Raw genomic sequence first — 17456 nt, forward strand, 5'->3', positions numbered from 1 at the left:
TCAAAAGTAGGAATTAGTGTGTGTGTACACCAGCTGCTTAAAGTCCTACAGTGCATCTCATCCTCATGGACCGCATAAGATCTGCCAGTTCTTGTAGTGAGATGTTACTACACTCTTCCACCAAGACATCTGCAAGTTCTCATATTCATGGTTACATGTGGATCAGCCGTCCTTTCTGTAGCACCGTCACCGTCTTACATTATGAACATTGCAGTTTATTGCTCTGTTCACATCTTCAGCAGGACTCTGCATGTTCACGCAGGTGATCAGAAACTCATCAGATCAGATGTTCACTGGGGCATGAGCAATAATTGTTTTTGCTGCCTTCATTGTACAAGCATGTAAAACTTAATTTAAACTTTCAAATAAAGAGATGTAAAGCTCAAAATGACCTTTAAAATACAGTATCTTGAAAAAGGGACACACACACACACAACAATACATCATAAGTAAAATCTAAAAATATAGAATTCTAATTTTAAAAATATTCACACAAAAATACATCTGCCTAAAACCCATCCATCCATCTATCCAGATTTAAGTAAATGAATCAAATTAAATGTTGGAAGACTGTCAAAATCCACACATCTATTCAAATTAAATCTTCTACACCCCTGCATCTAAAATATCAGAACTTTTCAGGTCATTTGATTTGTGTGACCTAATTACAGATGAAAAAAAAAGAAAAAGAAGTTTAAGCAATTATTTTACGCACCAATATTGAGTGGGAATTCTCTCAGCACGTTAGGGTTTGGGTCTGTGGAAGTGAAGAAACACATTCATTTATATATATATATATATATATATATATATATATATATATATATATATATATATATATATATATATAATTACCATATTATATAAGGTAAATGACATAAGTATTATATAAAAATACATAATATAGTATATTTAGTGCATCTAGACTATTTAATATAATATCTAAAATACAAGAATATTTTTCTTTGCATATGATGGCACTGCAGTCACCGCCTTACAGAGCTCCATGTTTTGCTTTAGGAACTTACAGAAATCTTTGGAGGCACTGCGGGATCCCGACCGGCTTTGGCGAAGAGAGAAGCGGCCCTTCTGGCTCTTGAAAAATCTTCTCATCGTGGTTTCTGGGTCTTCTGAATGGTATTGAAGTCAAGCTCTACGAGGTCACCTCAGGTCAGGTCATCGCCCTCCTCAACAAGTCACTGCTCCACTTTTACCAAAAAAAGCCTTCAGTGAAGGAGCTGATCCAGCAGGTTTAGCCTCCATCGATGAAGAAATCAGTCCAGTGTAGATCAAGAGAGCGCTGTCAAGCTCTCTGCAGCCGTGGCTCTACATCTCCACTAAGTTGGTCCAGTCCTAACCCTCATGCAGAGCACCGAGCAGAAATCTGGGACAAGCTAGCTGGGTCTTTTAATGATTCTTTTGCAAGAAAAAGGTACAGTGAAGCCCCATTTTTCTATAAATACCTCCCTCTCCCTCTCCCTCTCCCTCTCTCTGTGTGATGCTGGTGGTTTGGGCCCTCTCTCAGGGCTGAGGACTGACCCAGAAACCGCCTGTCAGAGCAGCGAAGGATGGCGCTCCGATTAGAGATCCTCAGAGATGCTGTGGTACAGTTAGATATAGTCTGGTACATTTAACTCCAATTCCCCATATAAGAATCTGATCCATTCTTCCAACTGTTCCTTATGCAGCACAAAACCGGTCTCTGAACAGCAGGATTGGTTAACCTCCAACACGGCAATGAGAGGTATGATTTAATATGATATTAATAGCATTTACAGCATGACGTCAGCATCACAATTGTGCCCTTAACCTCAGTTTGTAGGGAAGTAATTAAAGTGTTGTTAAGTACTTTTACTTTCATGTAAAGACATATTCTGCAATTAACTTTGAATAAAAGGGTGAATCGCCCAAAAAATGTCAACAAAACAACAAATATATATATATATAAATTGAGCAAAACTTACAAAATATTTTAAAATAAAATAAACAAATATCAAATTTAAATTAAACAAAAAAACAAATAAAAAAACAAAAAGTCAAGTAAAATCAAAACAAAAGAAATATATACATTTTAAACAAAACAAACAATATATAAAAACTACATGAACTAAAAGAAGCAAAAAATACAATTTAAACCAAACAATATATAACACTAAAATAAAACAAAACAAAAGTCCAGTAAAATCAAAATAAATATACATTTTAAACTAAACTAAAAATATAATTTAAACAAAACCAAAACTAAATAAATTAAATAAAGCCAAGTAAAATTAAAACAAAATAACTAAATATATAAAACTTAAACAAAACAAAAATATAAAACAAAACATAAATAAATCTATAAAATTAAAAAATAAATAAAGCTAAAATAAACAAAACAAAAGTCAAGTAAAATCAAAACAACCAAATATATACATTTTAAACAAAATAAAAATAATATATAAAACTAATAGCGAAATAAATCTATAAAATGTGAGCAAAAAAAAAAGTTAATTAAATCAAAACAAAAAACAAGAAACTCAAAATGTAACAACAAAAAAACACACAAAACAAAACTAAATAAATTACCTGAAGTAAAATAAAAAAATAACGAGAATGTACAAGATTTTGTGCTTAATTATCAAAAAAAAGATTAACGTTTTTTTTATTATATATATATAAAATACAATCTTATTATTTGTAAGTTTTGATTGTGGGGTGAAATGTGACCTGAATATCTATAAACGTCCAGTGAGATCATATTACAAAAGGAATACTTGCTGGCCATAATGGAGAGATAACAGTAATATGATGCGTGTTAAAAGGCATATGATGTTAAAAGATGACCCTCGATAACCCTATTTAATATCACTCTAAAACATGTCAAACCAGAGGGCTTTTCAACGGATCAGTAGCAAGTCGGGTCAGGGATTCAATTATAGCTGGAAATAAAAGACAGATGTCATTATATATGGGCATATGTGAAGGCCTGGAGGGGCAAAGCACTGCGCATGTGCAATGTTGAGCTGATGGGAAAGAGGACAAGTAGAGTCAAGGTGACCAGAGCTTCATCCTGCTCCCAATCTGCCAGAATGAAGTCTATACCTCATCTATCCATGCTTAACAAACGTGAAAAATACACCAACCTCATACTGTACTTGCCAAATCTCAAGACGACAGAAGCCACACGGGCTTCTAGACTGACACATGCATTAATTGATATTAATCAATCCGTCAGTCACGTTTTGAGCTTTCTATTCATAAAAGGAACAATGTATGCACAAAAATATGATGCAGCACAACTGTTTTTATTTTGATCAAATGGTGAGCATTATAAAAATCAAAAACATATAAAAATCCTACCGACCCAAACTTTTGAATGGTGGTGTACTAAGTTTGTCAAAATTTAGTTCACATTCACAATATTGGGTATTAGGACTGGACAGATGTATGTTTATGTTTATAGCCGAATCGCGTCATTTCTCTTCCACAAGCGTCGGTGAACATCTTCCACTGGCCAACCAGATCCTCCCGTCCCAAACTCACGTCATTGCCAATGTTGCTGTGTCCAGCTGGTCGGACAAATAAAGCGATGTTTCGGGAAGCATCACATGGCCACTGTCTTTACTCGCAGTTCTCTCTGCATCTGACCTGGAAAAAAAGAATATGTCCATCAGTTTGTTTAAATACGCAAAAAATTACAGTAATGCACTTCATATGAGCATAAACATTCAAATATACCTTCAAACACTTATTAAACATGTTAACATTACCAGTGTGATTTAAAAAAAAAGCGTACTAACCTTGACTGGCCAAAATCGTATCCAATTTTTCAACTCCTGTCTGGATTATGAAAGGCACTGTCTCCATGTGCAGGTATTAAGTCAGAAAACCCAACATTTATTGAAAATTCCTATTGAAAAAGAACATATTTCGCTCTTTTCGGATTTTAAACACTCCAGAAAGCCTTGTCCCATAGGCATTTTATAATGTTTTTAATCAACTGGGTGGATGAAATATTGCCAGAGATGCTGTCAATAAAGCTTAACATGCTTTCTGTGCACAGAATATTTCTCTTAGGAGACGACTGTGCAAATTGTGCATTACTAAATATGCAAAAATGAGAACTGATCAATGACTGAAAAAATACAGAGGTGCATAAAAATAGATTTCATATTTTGTACTTTCACTCCCTGCCAGTCGCTTGCATTGGTGGAAACGTGTCATGTTACACATTCATGATGAGTAGATGATAGTCATATGCAATTCAGCGGGAGAGAAATGTTGGTATGGCGGCATCACTGCCATGAAAGCTGTACAATAAATCTTGGTGTGTAATATCTCTGTTATCAAATTAATAGAACAGAAACATGGTTTTACAATCCATTGAAAATGCCATAGTTCGTGAGTAGAACCTGCAGCTCGAAAGGGATCCGTTTAAAACCACGAACACAACGTTTTTGAATCCGTCAGGCCTTCCACATGCAGTGCAAACCATGTGGAATAAAGCCTCAGAGAGAACGGAAATGCAACACCACCGCTGTTAAAATATATTAACTTAACGAAACCTGCGTCTTAGACCACTACCACAGTCTGGATTTCCATTTCGTCAGGGGAAGCAATGACATACTGCTCCTCTTGCTCGATTGGCTCAATGTTCTCGGCCGTTACCATTGTAACTGTGGTGTGGGGCGTCTCGATGGCGCCCTCTGTTGTCGCGGTAAGGATGGTGCCGTCGCTAATGGCATTCGCAAGAGTCATTGCCACTTGTTCGGTCAAACTCTCAGGCGTGGCGATTGTGATGGTGTCTCCGCAGTCCGAGATGCCGGGCGTTTCGTCGGCGGCCACGTTGCGCACGATGATCTGGTGGCCTCCGTGTGATTGGCTCACGATTTGCTGCACCACCTTCATGATGTGACTGTCCATCTGAAGTCAGACACATTGAGCAATGGGGTTAACTCTATTTGGTTCATAAAGTCCTTTTCTTTTTTTTTTACCTTGCTAATATTTGCTTTAAGTTGACATTGACAAAAGTGAAAAATGACCTGGTGCTGACTGTCCTGAATTATTGCCAGTTCCTCCCCTTGAGCTGCTTCCTCAACTGGAGCCTGCAAAACATGACAAAATCTGTATTTTTAACAAAATTATGTTATTGCAACAACTAATGTCTCAATGGATACGTTTTTAGATATTTGGCCATCGATTTTATTGATTCTAAAAATATTATTAAACATACACGTTCGAAGAGTTCGAAGGTTTGAGGCAGTATGATTTTTTTTTTTTAATGTACGTTTTATTCAGTAAGTACGCATTCATCTGAAAATGTATCAAAGGAGACAGTAATGTGACAAATAATTTCTATTTCAAATAAATGCTGTTCTTTTGAACGCTATTCATCAAAGAATACTCATAAATACTCAAAGAATAAAAAAAAATCTTGGTTTGGCAAAATATGAAGCAGCACAACTGTTTTCAACATTAATAATAATAAATGTTTCTTGAGCATCAAATCATCATATTAGAATAATTTCTGAAGGATCATGTGACACTGAAGACTGGAGTAATGCCATCACAGAAATAAATGATATTTTAAAACATATTTACATAGACAAGTTGTTTTAAATTGTAATAATATTTCACAATATTACTGTTTCTACTGTATTTTTGAACAAACAAATGTAGTCTTAGTGAGCATAAGACACTTCTTTCAAAAACATTTTTTTTTAAATCGAACAGAAAATCATATATATTGCCGGTATATGACATGAAAATATAAGAAAACAAATTCGAATAAGACATCAAATTGGTTGGATTTTCATCAAAATCTTATACACATAAGACGTTACATAGACCGCATACGGTAACACAAGTGACGCATTTACCCCTATGATGTATTCCTGAGTGTCGGCCACGACTGAGGAGAACTCCACCAGCACAGCATGAGGGTCGTCTGATACGATAGTGGTGGAGACGTTCTCAGCCGTCACCTCCTGCTCGTCAGAGCTCCCTGCATGTTCAGAGTCCTTCTGCTGCGTAGCGAAACAGCCTCCTAAACACACACACACACACACACACACACACACACACACACACACACACACACACACACACACACACACACACACACACACACACACACACACACACACACACGTCATTACCAATGACAACTGTGAAGGGCCTTTCACACCAAGTACACTGTTTATTATAAGCACACACTAGTTTTATCATCTGGTGCTTTAAATTCTCTTTAAAGCAGGATGGGCTCTGATTGGCTGTCAATGTTTTAGGACTTTTAATATGCCAGAAAACATGTTATATTTATGCTGACCTTGTTTACTAGTTGTCGTCGAACCAGTATTGGTGTGTTTTAATTCATTTGAATGGTTAATTAATAACAATTCTACATATTCACAAACCTTTAGCTCGCAGGTGGCGGTTCAGCGTCCCATGCTCAGCAAAGCCCCGCCCACATTTCGAGCACTTGAAGGGTTTTTCTCCCGTATGATGTCGGATGTGACGTACTAAAGCGCTTTTTTCCCGGAAGCCACGGGAGCAGTGCGTACACACGTAAGGCTTTTCTTCTGCATGAGTGCGATGGTGGACCTGCAGAGCATTCTGGAACACAGCGGATATGAGTCGGCATTAGGGCACCTATTATGGAATTTAGAAATGTACCTTTCATGTAGTGTGTAACATAGATCTAAGTGAACAAAAACATCCTGCAAAGTTTGAAATATGAAAGTGCACCGTATATAAAGTTATTGTCTTTCAAAAGTAAGAGTCGACTCTGAGTCATTTTTATGAATCGTTAGAAGACCGAAGCTTTTTCTCTGACTAGATGACGTCAACTTGTCAAGTTATTTGAATACGATACGCCCACTTATTGCTCTCCAAGCCCAGGGAAAACATCATGGCGACGAGACGCTGTGTTCTGAAGTGCGACTCAAAAGACAACTTTTTTCATCTGCCCAAGGAGGAGCATTTGAAGACTAAGTGGCTACAATTCATATATACAACTATACCACAGAAGTATAGTCCGAGCCTTGTGCTTTGTTCGCGCCATTTTGAAGACGATTGCTTTACCAACTTAAATGCAATCAAACTTGGATTCGCGAGGCGGCTGATATTGAAGGAAGGTTCAGTTCCAAGTGTATTTGCATCAGCTTCCTCCTCCGTATCACAACCTGTAAGTGTTATTAATAATTGTTGCTTTTATGTTTTATGTAGCATGCTTAATAATTATTTTGTCTGTTGTGTAAGCACCGTTTAGCTTCTAGGTCTCCAATGACAATTGTATTGAAATATGTGAAGTGTTTGTCGTTGTTTTCGGAGTTGTCTAAAGAATAGAGTAATACCTCGTAGTAACGTAACTGCATTTTTTTTGTGTGTAAAACGTTATGTTTATGCATCGGGCTAATGCAAACAAAGACTGATTGTGCTTTTACAATATGAACTCTGGGCTATGCTCGCTAACATAACATTAAATTATTTATCTTTTTCGTTTTTTACTACAAACTATAAAGCAGTGGACTATAATCATTATTATAACACGATTTAATTGATAAAAGCATCATTGTACTCCGTGTTAAAAATAAGTATTATCTCTGTAAACACTGCTGGGTCATCTGACCAATCAACGCAGATTAGCGTCGCGCAAAGGAGGGGTTTGAAAAACGAGTCGTTGAACGAATCATTTGGGAGTCGGTGAGCAAATCAGGTAAAAATAAATGCATATTATAAGACAACAAAAGTGTTTTTTGTCATTGCATGCATGTAAAACTGTTGTTGGGGACTCCCTAAACAACATTAGGAACATTTTAAATGTCATAATAGGTGCCCTTTAACCGGTAGTTGTGATAGTCTTTTCTTCCCTATTGTGACGTATATCTGAGCGAAATGGCATCTCAATCAAGCAAAAATGTAGGGCGGAACTTCATTTTGCCCATCAGGAATTTATTGGATGGTTGTTTTTTGCTATTTCTGTGATCTCATGTGAGTGACAGGTTGTCCCGCCACCACGCCAGTAAATCATTCATAATAAATACTGCAATATTGCATAAAAAAAGAATTATCCATTAAAAATGTCATGATGACTTTACAGATGACACTAGCTAATGTTTCCATCCCTATTTGTATGTGCATTTTGGGATATAGCATAAAAAAACACTGGATGGAAATTCCAAGATTGAGGCAGATATATGTTTTATCCGATAAGACATGAACATAAACTAAGATATATACACATTTACAGAATGAATCCCTCTATGCACAACAGAAAACTCACGTGACTTTGCCTCAACAGTGGATGTGATTGGATAACTGGACCAGCGACTATTTCATTGCACAGCACCAATCATTCTGAAACATCTCAGCCAAAGTCTGGCATGAGAATTATTTGGTTTAATTCCCACCCAGAAGCGTCTCAAACACCAGCATTCGAACACAAAGTAACATGTCAACGTTTATTGTGTACTAAAATTTCATAACTTTATGATGTACTAAAAAAGATCCACAGTTATTTTCACAATATTTTGCGCCAATTTCCCAGGAAGTGACCATTTTGTTCTCTTGAACACGAGATGGATTTTTTATGCGACATTCTAACTTTGCACAAGTTAAACCCTGGATGGAAACATATCTACTGTATAAACCCAAGGATTGTTTTTGCATATTGTTCTTCTGTGGTGTCTCACCTTGGTCTTGTAACTCTTGTCACAGAAGCTGCAATGGTACGGCCGATCGTCCGAATGAGCTCTCATGTGTTCCCGCACGTGTCCGATGGCTTTAAACTGTTTGCCGCACTCTCCGCATTTGTACCGCCGCTCGCTGACGTGCGTCTCCATGTGTTTCTTCAGCACGTAGCCTGTCAGGAACTCCTTCTGACACGTTAAGCATTTAAACGGCTTATAACCTGTGGAGGGGAAAGCAAAAAAAACACCTTTAAAAGTTTTCATAATTAGGTCCCACTTTATATTAAGTGTCTTTAACTACTATGAACTAATTAGATTAATCGTTTGATTCAATGCACCTATTGTGCAGTTACATGTATTCATATAGTACTTAGATTTATCAAATATCTGCATGTAATTACATCTAGAATTAATTTCTGTAATTATTACATATATAATTACAATGTTGACCCTTCCCTTACTGCTTAACCCTAACCATACCACCAACCTTACCCATATACCACCTCAATGGCAGCAAAAGTGTTAGGCAAAATAAAATGCAATAAAACACAATAAATACATTGACCCTAACATTTTTACGTAAAGACACCTAATATAAAGTGTAACTCATAATTACATAATTAATACATTTAACATTTAATAAGTAGGCTTGTGGGAAATGAATAAATTGCTTTTAAATGGGGCCTACCAACATGCCCTTTGACATGGACCCTCAGGTAGGCCAATGTCTTGAACATGCGCTCACAGTGAGGACATTTGTAAAATTTTGACTCAACAGGCTCTCCTTCCTTCACAGATGAATCCTACCATGGATAAAAAGAGTTTGTAGTCTCATTTGTGTTGTTCTGCAGTTTTATTGTAATAAAACGTGCCCCCGCGACCTTATAAACTCACCTGGGTCTCTTCGGACACGGTCTCCACACACTCTTCTGTCACCTGGATGTCAGTGACTCTGGTCTCGGCCTCAGGAGACTGCAGGATGGCTTTAGGTGATCGGGCCTCTGCCTGCTCAGCTGCCTCCGTGGCTTCGGTCTCCAGCGCGATGCCGGAGTTGATGATGGCCTGGCAGATCAGATTGTCGGCTTCAACCACAGTCGCAGTTTGAGGCTGAGACACCACCTGTTACGGACAGAGCAGAGAACGGCCTTAAAAAGCAACTACTTCTGAATACACGCTACCATTCAAAAGTTTGGGGTCATTTAGAGTAAAAAAAAACAACAAAAAAACTTGTGCTCACTGAGGTTGCTTTTATTTGATTAAAAATACAGTAAAAACAGTCATATTGTGGGATATTATTACAATTTAAAATAACTGTTTTCTATGTTAATCTGTTGAAATTGTAATTTATTCCCTGTGATATCAAAGCTGAATTTTCAGCATCATTAATCCAGTCTTCAGTGTCACATGATTCTTCAGAAATGCGTCCCATGATTCTTTGATGAACAGAAAGACATTAAAAATGTCTTTACTGTCACTTTTGATAAATTGATTGTGTCCTTGCTTAATAAAAGTACTAATTTCTTACCGACCCACCCTTTTAAACATGTGAATCTCATTTTTTCTTTTTAGGATAAATGCAAACATCTTTATTTCTTAGCGAGCTCCTTATTTGAAAAAGTATGTTTTTTCTTTGTTAAACCTATAAAGTAAATAAAAGTATTTTGGGTTTTAATAAAAAAAAAAAAAAAGTATAATAATGTCCATTTTAATGATGTAACACTTTACAATAAGGTTCAATATGCATTAAATACTGTTAACATTAGTTAATGATTTAGGCATCATTACCTAACAATAAAAAAAAGATCTCAATATAATGCTAATTTATAAATATACTATTGTTCTTTGATGATTTATATTTGTTCATAATAGATTAATTTAAAATGCTTAAACATGCGTATGTAGAAATTAACATTAACCTAGATTAAAAATGCTGTAAATGTATTTCTTATTGTTGTTTGTGAAATACACATTAAGCATACGCATCTAAATACGCATCTAATGCATTAAGTAATGTTGTCAAATTGTATAATGTTCAGCTATTTATGTACATTTTCCATGTAAAGAAAACTTAATTGTTGAAACAATGGATAATGAAATGTAAAAAATATATATAATTATAAATATTATTAAAATAAATATTTAATAATCAATATAAAAAAATATATACATTTTAAACATTTAGATTTTTTTAAAATCTAATTTTACATCATATGAAACATTAAAATGATCAATATATGTTTAAAAATGGCAAGGAGAAATCCAAACAAACAAACAGACAACCAAGCATAATCTTTAACGTGGACCCTTGTCATATGCTTAAATATAAAATTGCCCCCCAATATGCAACAACCATTAATACAAAATGTTTTTGTTTCAATTAATGCAATTCAACTAGGGCTGGACCCGAATATTCGTGCGGTGGGTTGGTATTCGATATGAAAATTTGACATTCGAATATTCAGGGTTTTTTTTTTTTTTTTTTGCACACCTGGCATCCCCCTCAAAACGGTTCTCGTTCGCGCTTGAATATGTTTTACACTATAAAATCTGGTGAAATATAATACTTAATATATAACTTCGTTATAGCTACTTAAGAAATATAATTGCTTCTTCTTGGACTACTAAAGTGTTCCTGCAACGGGAGTATTCTCTGGCTAGAGCGCAGAACAGCAGAGTTTGTATGGACAGAAGTGCATGCCTGAGCTTTGACATTGTGGAAAATAGAATAATAGAAACAAAATGTATTATCCTTTTTACCCGTTATTATCAATCTAAATTAATCTACTGCGAAATATAGGAGACTTTGAGATTTTACTATAAAATGTGTGATGTTGTTATTGAAATCGTTATTGTTATTGCTACCATGTTCTTTATTTAGGCTATTACAGTTCATTCATTTTTTCGTTTAATTTATTTAAATTTCGTTTTTCTTTATTTAAATTTCGTTTTATTTATTTAATTTCGTTTTTATTTATTTAAATGTAGTTTTTATTTATTTAAATTTAGTTTTTATTTATTTAAATTTCGTTTTTATTTATTTAAATCTACCCTACTTTGTCAGTGCGAAAAATATTATAAGACTACCTTATTAAAAATATTAAGTTAAACTTATTAAGTTAAAAGACCTGTGTGTGTGCGTGTTTTATATCACTAGTGCAGTGTCCGTTCTCACAGCATATACGCTCTTTTGTACGCTGTTCTGTAGTTTATTAAAAGTTTATTAATTCTGAACGTGTCGCGTCTCGCCTGTCCATCTATATTGCACCAAATACAACACTGCACTCCCTTGTGAAGTCGTTTGGATGAACGGTTCTCGAAATAATCAAAATGCAAACGGGCAGACAGACATATAGAGATTCCTGCCTTTATTGGAGATAAGAATATCTTCAGCCCCCTCTCTCCGAACAAAAAAAGGTATTCGGACCAGCCCTAAATTCAACATGCTGTTTTTGCATAATTTACTATGTTTGTTAGTCTCAGACCTGTTGTACTTGTCCTACCACCTCGATCTGGATGATCTCCTGGCCAGCTTCCACCACTCTCACAACAGGAATTTCCTCCTTCTCAGCGTCAGGGTGTGACGGCTGAACTTCTAGAACGATACACAACAGCGGCACAATCAGAAAACCTTACAACACTTTAAAACAAAGCACCATTGTGACACGAACAAATCAGCTAAAAATGTTGACCAACAACCACCCTATACTACGGATATTTCCTATCGCTGAAAAGGTCACTGTGAAAAGCCATTGTGAGGTGTGTGAATTACCTTTCTGAACTCCATCTTTGCTGACAAGTATCTCTTTACACTGACTGTAGCGAATCTTCTCAGTGCAAGGCGTGAGAGACTTCAGGTGTCTGGTAAGAGCTCCGGACTCCCTGAACGCAAGTCCACACTGATTGCAGCGGTACGGGCGCTCGTCTACGGAAGAAAATTACATCATCATTCGATTCCTCAAAAGACAACCTTGAAAACTTAAAGTAAACCTATTATACTTTACATTATCTCTTTAGTGTGAAAGCATGAAAAAGGTCTACAAAGTTACCCAAAGTCATATTCTCTATATCAGTGCGCACCGTTTCTGAACTCCCTGAAACGCCTCTATTGTAGTCTTGACTTTTCTTCCATCACAGTATCCCTCATTTTAAATCATTAATGCGCAAGGCATATGCAAATTAAAGGGGCGGGGCCTGGATGAGTTAGTTAGTAGTGTTGAAACTCGCGGTTATGATAAGGGGCGTGACATTTCCCAAACACGCTCAAAGTGGTTGACCAATCACAACACACTGATCCAGCCGACCAATCAGAGCGCATTGTGCTTTTCATAAGGAGGAGCTTCATAGAGACAGGAACTAAACAGAACGTTACTGACAGACTGAGAAGAGAGGTGCTGCAAAATTCAAGAATGAAAACCTATTCTAGTAGACCACAAAAAAATAATAATCTAAAAATCAATCATAATATGTACTTTCACTTCCTAGTATAGTCCAATATAGTGGACTATAGATTTACCTGTGTGTCGACGCTTGTGTCGGATCAACGAACCCTTGGTCCTAAACGCAGTCTCACATATTTCACACTTAAAATCCTTCTGATCGGTGTGTGTGAACATGTGGGTTCTCAGAATATTTGTCTAAGGATCAGAAATGGATACATTTTACAACTGAAGTGAGTTTTAGTTGCATATTCACAAATATGACGCATAGCAGTGTTTAAATCCATAAAAAGTGATCAAATATTGTACCGTTTTAAAGGTCTTATCACATATCTCACAGATGTATCGTCCCTCTGTGTTTAACTTCCAAACCACTTTTGCAAGACTGGGACTGTCATCCTCGCTTGCAGAGCAGCTTCTCTTTTTTCCTCTGGCTGCCGCCTTTTTATCCGTCTTGTCTAAAAGAACAAAGCAACTTCAGTTAGTACCCAAACAAAGACAGATGGATTGGTAAATTACATTAAATTCAGCCCCAAATGATCCCATTGTATTCATACTGTATATAACTATGGAGAGCGGATGTCTTGTTTGGCTTTGGACGGCCCTGTATTTAAGACAAATTCAAATAAAGTTGGGACATCATGAAAAGGTCCTGTCCAGTTAAAATAGGGACATCTGCATCTCCCTACAAAATAAAATACAATCAATGACAGTGATATTTTAAAGACTTTAATAACAAACGGTACCTGTACTGGACGTTCCCGCTTCATCAGAAGAACAATCATTGTCACTTATTTTCACCTCAATGGTAGCACCTTCATTGGGGACAACATTCGTCTGAGGGAGGAGACAGACAGATGACCTCAAGGTACATTTACAGATTCTTGAGTCTTGGATTACTGTTCAAAATTTAGGGTCAGTAAGAATTTTTTCTAAATGTTATTTTTTTTTAGAAAGAAGTCTGCTCACCGAGGCTGACCAAAAACACAGAAAAACTGGAATATTGTGAAACATTATTACAATTTAAAATAATTGTTTTCTATTTAAATAAATTTTAAAATGTATTTTATGGCAAAGCTGAATTTTCAGCATCATTACTCCAGTCTTCAGTGTCACATGATCCTTCAGAAATCATTCTTATGATGTAATGCTCAAGAAACATTTCTGATTATTATCAATATTGTTGTGCTGCTTAAAGTGACCCCTATTATGATATTAGTATTTTAAGTTCATCGTGTTTAGGTTTACATGCATGCATCCTAGGTAGGTAAAAAAATAATAATACATATTTTTACATTTTCTCATAATACAAATTGCAGCATCACCTCTTTTCTCAGAGTCTGAAATGGTTCAATAAAGGATTCGGTCTTTCTAAACCCCTTCGTCCCAAGAGCCTACTCTGCTCTGATTGGTCAGATCTGTTGCTAAGTCTGTTGTGATTGGTCTACTCAGTTCTGATTGGTCAGATGACTCATTCTGTTGTGATTGGTCTACTACATAGATATCATATAATAAAGGCTAGATGTCTCGTCCGCGCTGCTGGCCAATGGAGGTCGACGTCCGCACACGGCGGCCATCTTGCCACAGGGGGCTCGCTCACTCGTAACATTGTGTTAATGGTGCATATACTTTTTAAATAATCATAACTTGCTAAATTTTCTACCGATTTTCAAACGGGTTGGTTTGTTATAAACGTCAGAGATGTAGTTATGACACTGCATACTTATGAATAATTATAATATTATATATTTCAGAATCCAGAATTATAGCCACGTTAATAGCGTTTGTAAGAAACCAAACCGTTTGTAAATTCATCAAGATTTCAACAAGATAAGAGTATTTGTGTTCGTGCAGATCATCAGATACCACAGAGCTCGCCAGAAAGCTTCCCTGTGACAAGATGGCCGCCGGGTGATGCCGTTCGAGACTCCACCTTAAGACATCTAGCCTTTATATATGATATCTATGGGTCTACTATGCTCTGATTGGTCAGATGGCCCAGTCTGTTAAGAATCAACTCTTTAGTTTAGGAGACAATAACTTTATTTGTCATGCACTTTGATCTTTAAAACTTTGTAGACATTTTACATTCACAAACAGCTATATTACACACTACGTGGAAGGTAATATCCGGAAAGCATAATAGGGGCACTTTTTTATATTTTTGTAAAATCCATAATACATTTTTAAGGATTCTTTGAAGAATAGAAAATTGAAAATAGCAGCATTTATTTGAAATAGTCTTTACTGTCACTTTGAACAAATATGTCTATGCTAAAGAATAAAAGTAGTAATTTCTTTTTTTTTTAAACTGACTGACACCAGACTTTTGAATGTATAAACTTAAAATGTCTTTAAAGTGAAAGATAATAACTTGGCATGTTTGGCTGTACAGTTTACTTTGCATGCATTTCATGTTTTTTGATTATGAAAAGTCACACAGCTCGCCAGAAAATAATTGCTGGTTTATATGGTTGATCTCAGGGAGATTTTCCCCAACAAGAAATATGTACAGTAAAGTCACTCTGGATATGAAAGTATCCACTAAATGAGGAATGATAACAATAACACACAAACCTGATGGTCTTGCAGAGGACGCTTGCAGTTCCTGCTGAGTTTATGTTGGATGAACGCATCCAGAGCGCAAAACTCCTCCAGACATCTGCCACATTTATGAATATCCTCATCTGAGAGGGAACACAAACAATACTGACCTAACTTCAAATTTATTTGACAGATCACGCATATTGTAAAATTATCAGTGCAAAGTTAAACAAAGAATGAAATAAATATTTACCTGTCTAAAATAATAAAATTTTCACACAGCTGTTTTTGCATTTTTGCATCTAAAATAGTTTTTATAGGCAAAATAAATACATTTATAAGATAGCCTACACATTTAATAATAAATAATTAAAAAAAAAATTTAATTGTGCATTTAGGACATGAAATGCTAGCAAGAAAGACAAAGCAATTTTACTTCATGAATATTTATTACAGTCATTATTAGTCTTCATTTCCATTACAGAATGCTACTCAACAAAATGCATAATTTAAGGTGCAACTGACTTTGTTGTGGAAATGGCCATTGTGTTTTACAAGTTGATTTTCTTTATTTTAAAACCAAATCTACAGGATCAAAAGTGTTTATAAATGAATAAACACTTAAATCAAGCTGCCGTGCAGTTTTAATATCAAACCAGTCTTTACTGATGCAGTAAGTTAAGAACATGCAGTTAGATCTTCTTCATCTAATACAGTAACTTAACGATGCTAAGCAGCATTAGCAGCCTATAAACATGCTGCTCAAAAATAACATTGCAGCTAATGGAGACTCTGCTAGCGTGACTGAACGATCCAAAGTCAGGCCCACACATTTAATCGCGTTTTTACTATGTGATTGTGTCCCGTAACACTGGCTCTACCTTCGTCTCCAAGAGTGGTTTGGATGGTGATGATGTTGCTATGCTCCGTTTGGTCGGTAACTGTTGCTGCCGTATTATTATTTTCTTCAGTCATGTCGTTCCAGACCTCCGTCTCTGTCGCAACGCTTCAGCAAGGAAAACATGGCGGATTTACGACCTCGTAGTCATAACAACAAAAGGGCGGCGAGAGCGAGCTGCACGTCAAAGCAAATTCAAAATTAAGGCGCGCTCATATTCTCCAGTCTAATCGGTTACTTCGAAAGATTAGTTTCAACGAACCTGTTCAGCGATATGCAGGCTATGCAACATTATCCCATATTGCTGTTTATTACATGTTTTATTTATAATATATAGTTATATTTGCTACACATGTTAATCGTAGGTAATTTCACGTGTTGCATCCATCCCAGGCTAGCCTACATTTATTTTAAAGGGATAGTTCATAGTTTGTTATCATTTACTCACCCGCATGTTGTTCCAAACCTAGCCTATATGAATTTATTTCCTCTGTTAAAGTAAAAAGAAGACATTTTGAAGAATGTTGGTAACCAAACACAGACAGTTGACTTCCATAGTATTTTTTTTTCCTATGGAAGTCAATAGGTGTCGTCAACTATTTGGTTACCAACATTCTTCAAAATATCTTCTTTTGTGTTCAACAGAAGAAACTCATACAGGTGTGAAATAACATGAGGGTGAATAAATTATGATTTTTGGTTGAACTATCAGCTCGCTTTCAGTTCTCGGATCCATTGAAAATATCCGACTCAAAATAATTTGTTCACGACAATGTTCGCTCCAAACCACAAAACAGTAGCCTAAATTTTGATATAGCCTATTAAGTACATTTTCTTATTACACAGTAAATTGTCTTGTAAGGACTAGGTTATCTAATAAATGATCTGTCGAACAACAGTGTCATG

The 17456-nt window shown here is 36.0% G+C and overlaps 1 protein-coding gene across 2 annotated transcripts; it reads right to left on the bottom strand.

The window, feature by feature from the left end:
* Positions 1-3267: 3267 nt before the first annotated feature.
* Positions 3268-16936, bottom strand: e4f1 (E4F transcription factor 1). Of its 2 annotated transcripts, XM_079608335.1 has the most exons (16): positions 16813-16936; positions 16534-16727; positions 15686-15795; positions 13855-13945; positions 13418-13566; positions 13186-13306; positions 12442-12594; positions 12155-12264; positions 9567-9791; positions 9361-9475; positions 8676-8893; positions 6399-6597; positions 5862-6028; positions 5025-5087; positions 3783-4905; positions 3268-3630 (listed from the first exon to the last, which is right to left on the bottom strand). In XM_079608335.1, the coding sequence occupies exons 2-15, from the start codon at positions 16625-16627 to the stop codon at positions 4555-4557; spliced, it is 2166 nt and encodes a 721-aa protein (XP_079464461.1). In that variant the 5' UTR covers positions 16628-16727; positions 16813-16936; the 3' UTR covers positions 3268-3630; positions 3783-4554. The 2 variants fall into 2 exon arrangements, with proteins under 2 accessions (XP_079464461.1, XP_079464462.1); XM_079608336.1 differs by lacking the exon at positions 16813-16936 and having other exon boundaries at positions 12176-12264; positions 16534-16763.
* Between the last annotated feature and the right edge of the window lie 520 nt (positions 16937-17456).

The sequence above is a fragment of the Phoxinus phoxinus genome (genome assembly GCF_949152265.1).
Source record: "Phoxinus phoxinus genome assembly, chromosome: 1".
Classification (NCBI taxonomy): Eukaryota; Metazoa; Chordata; class Actinopteri; order Cypriniformes; family Leuciscidae; genus Phoxinus; species Phoxinus phoxinus.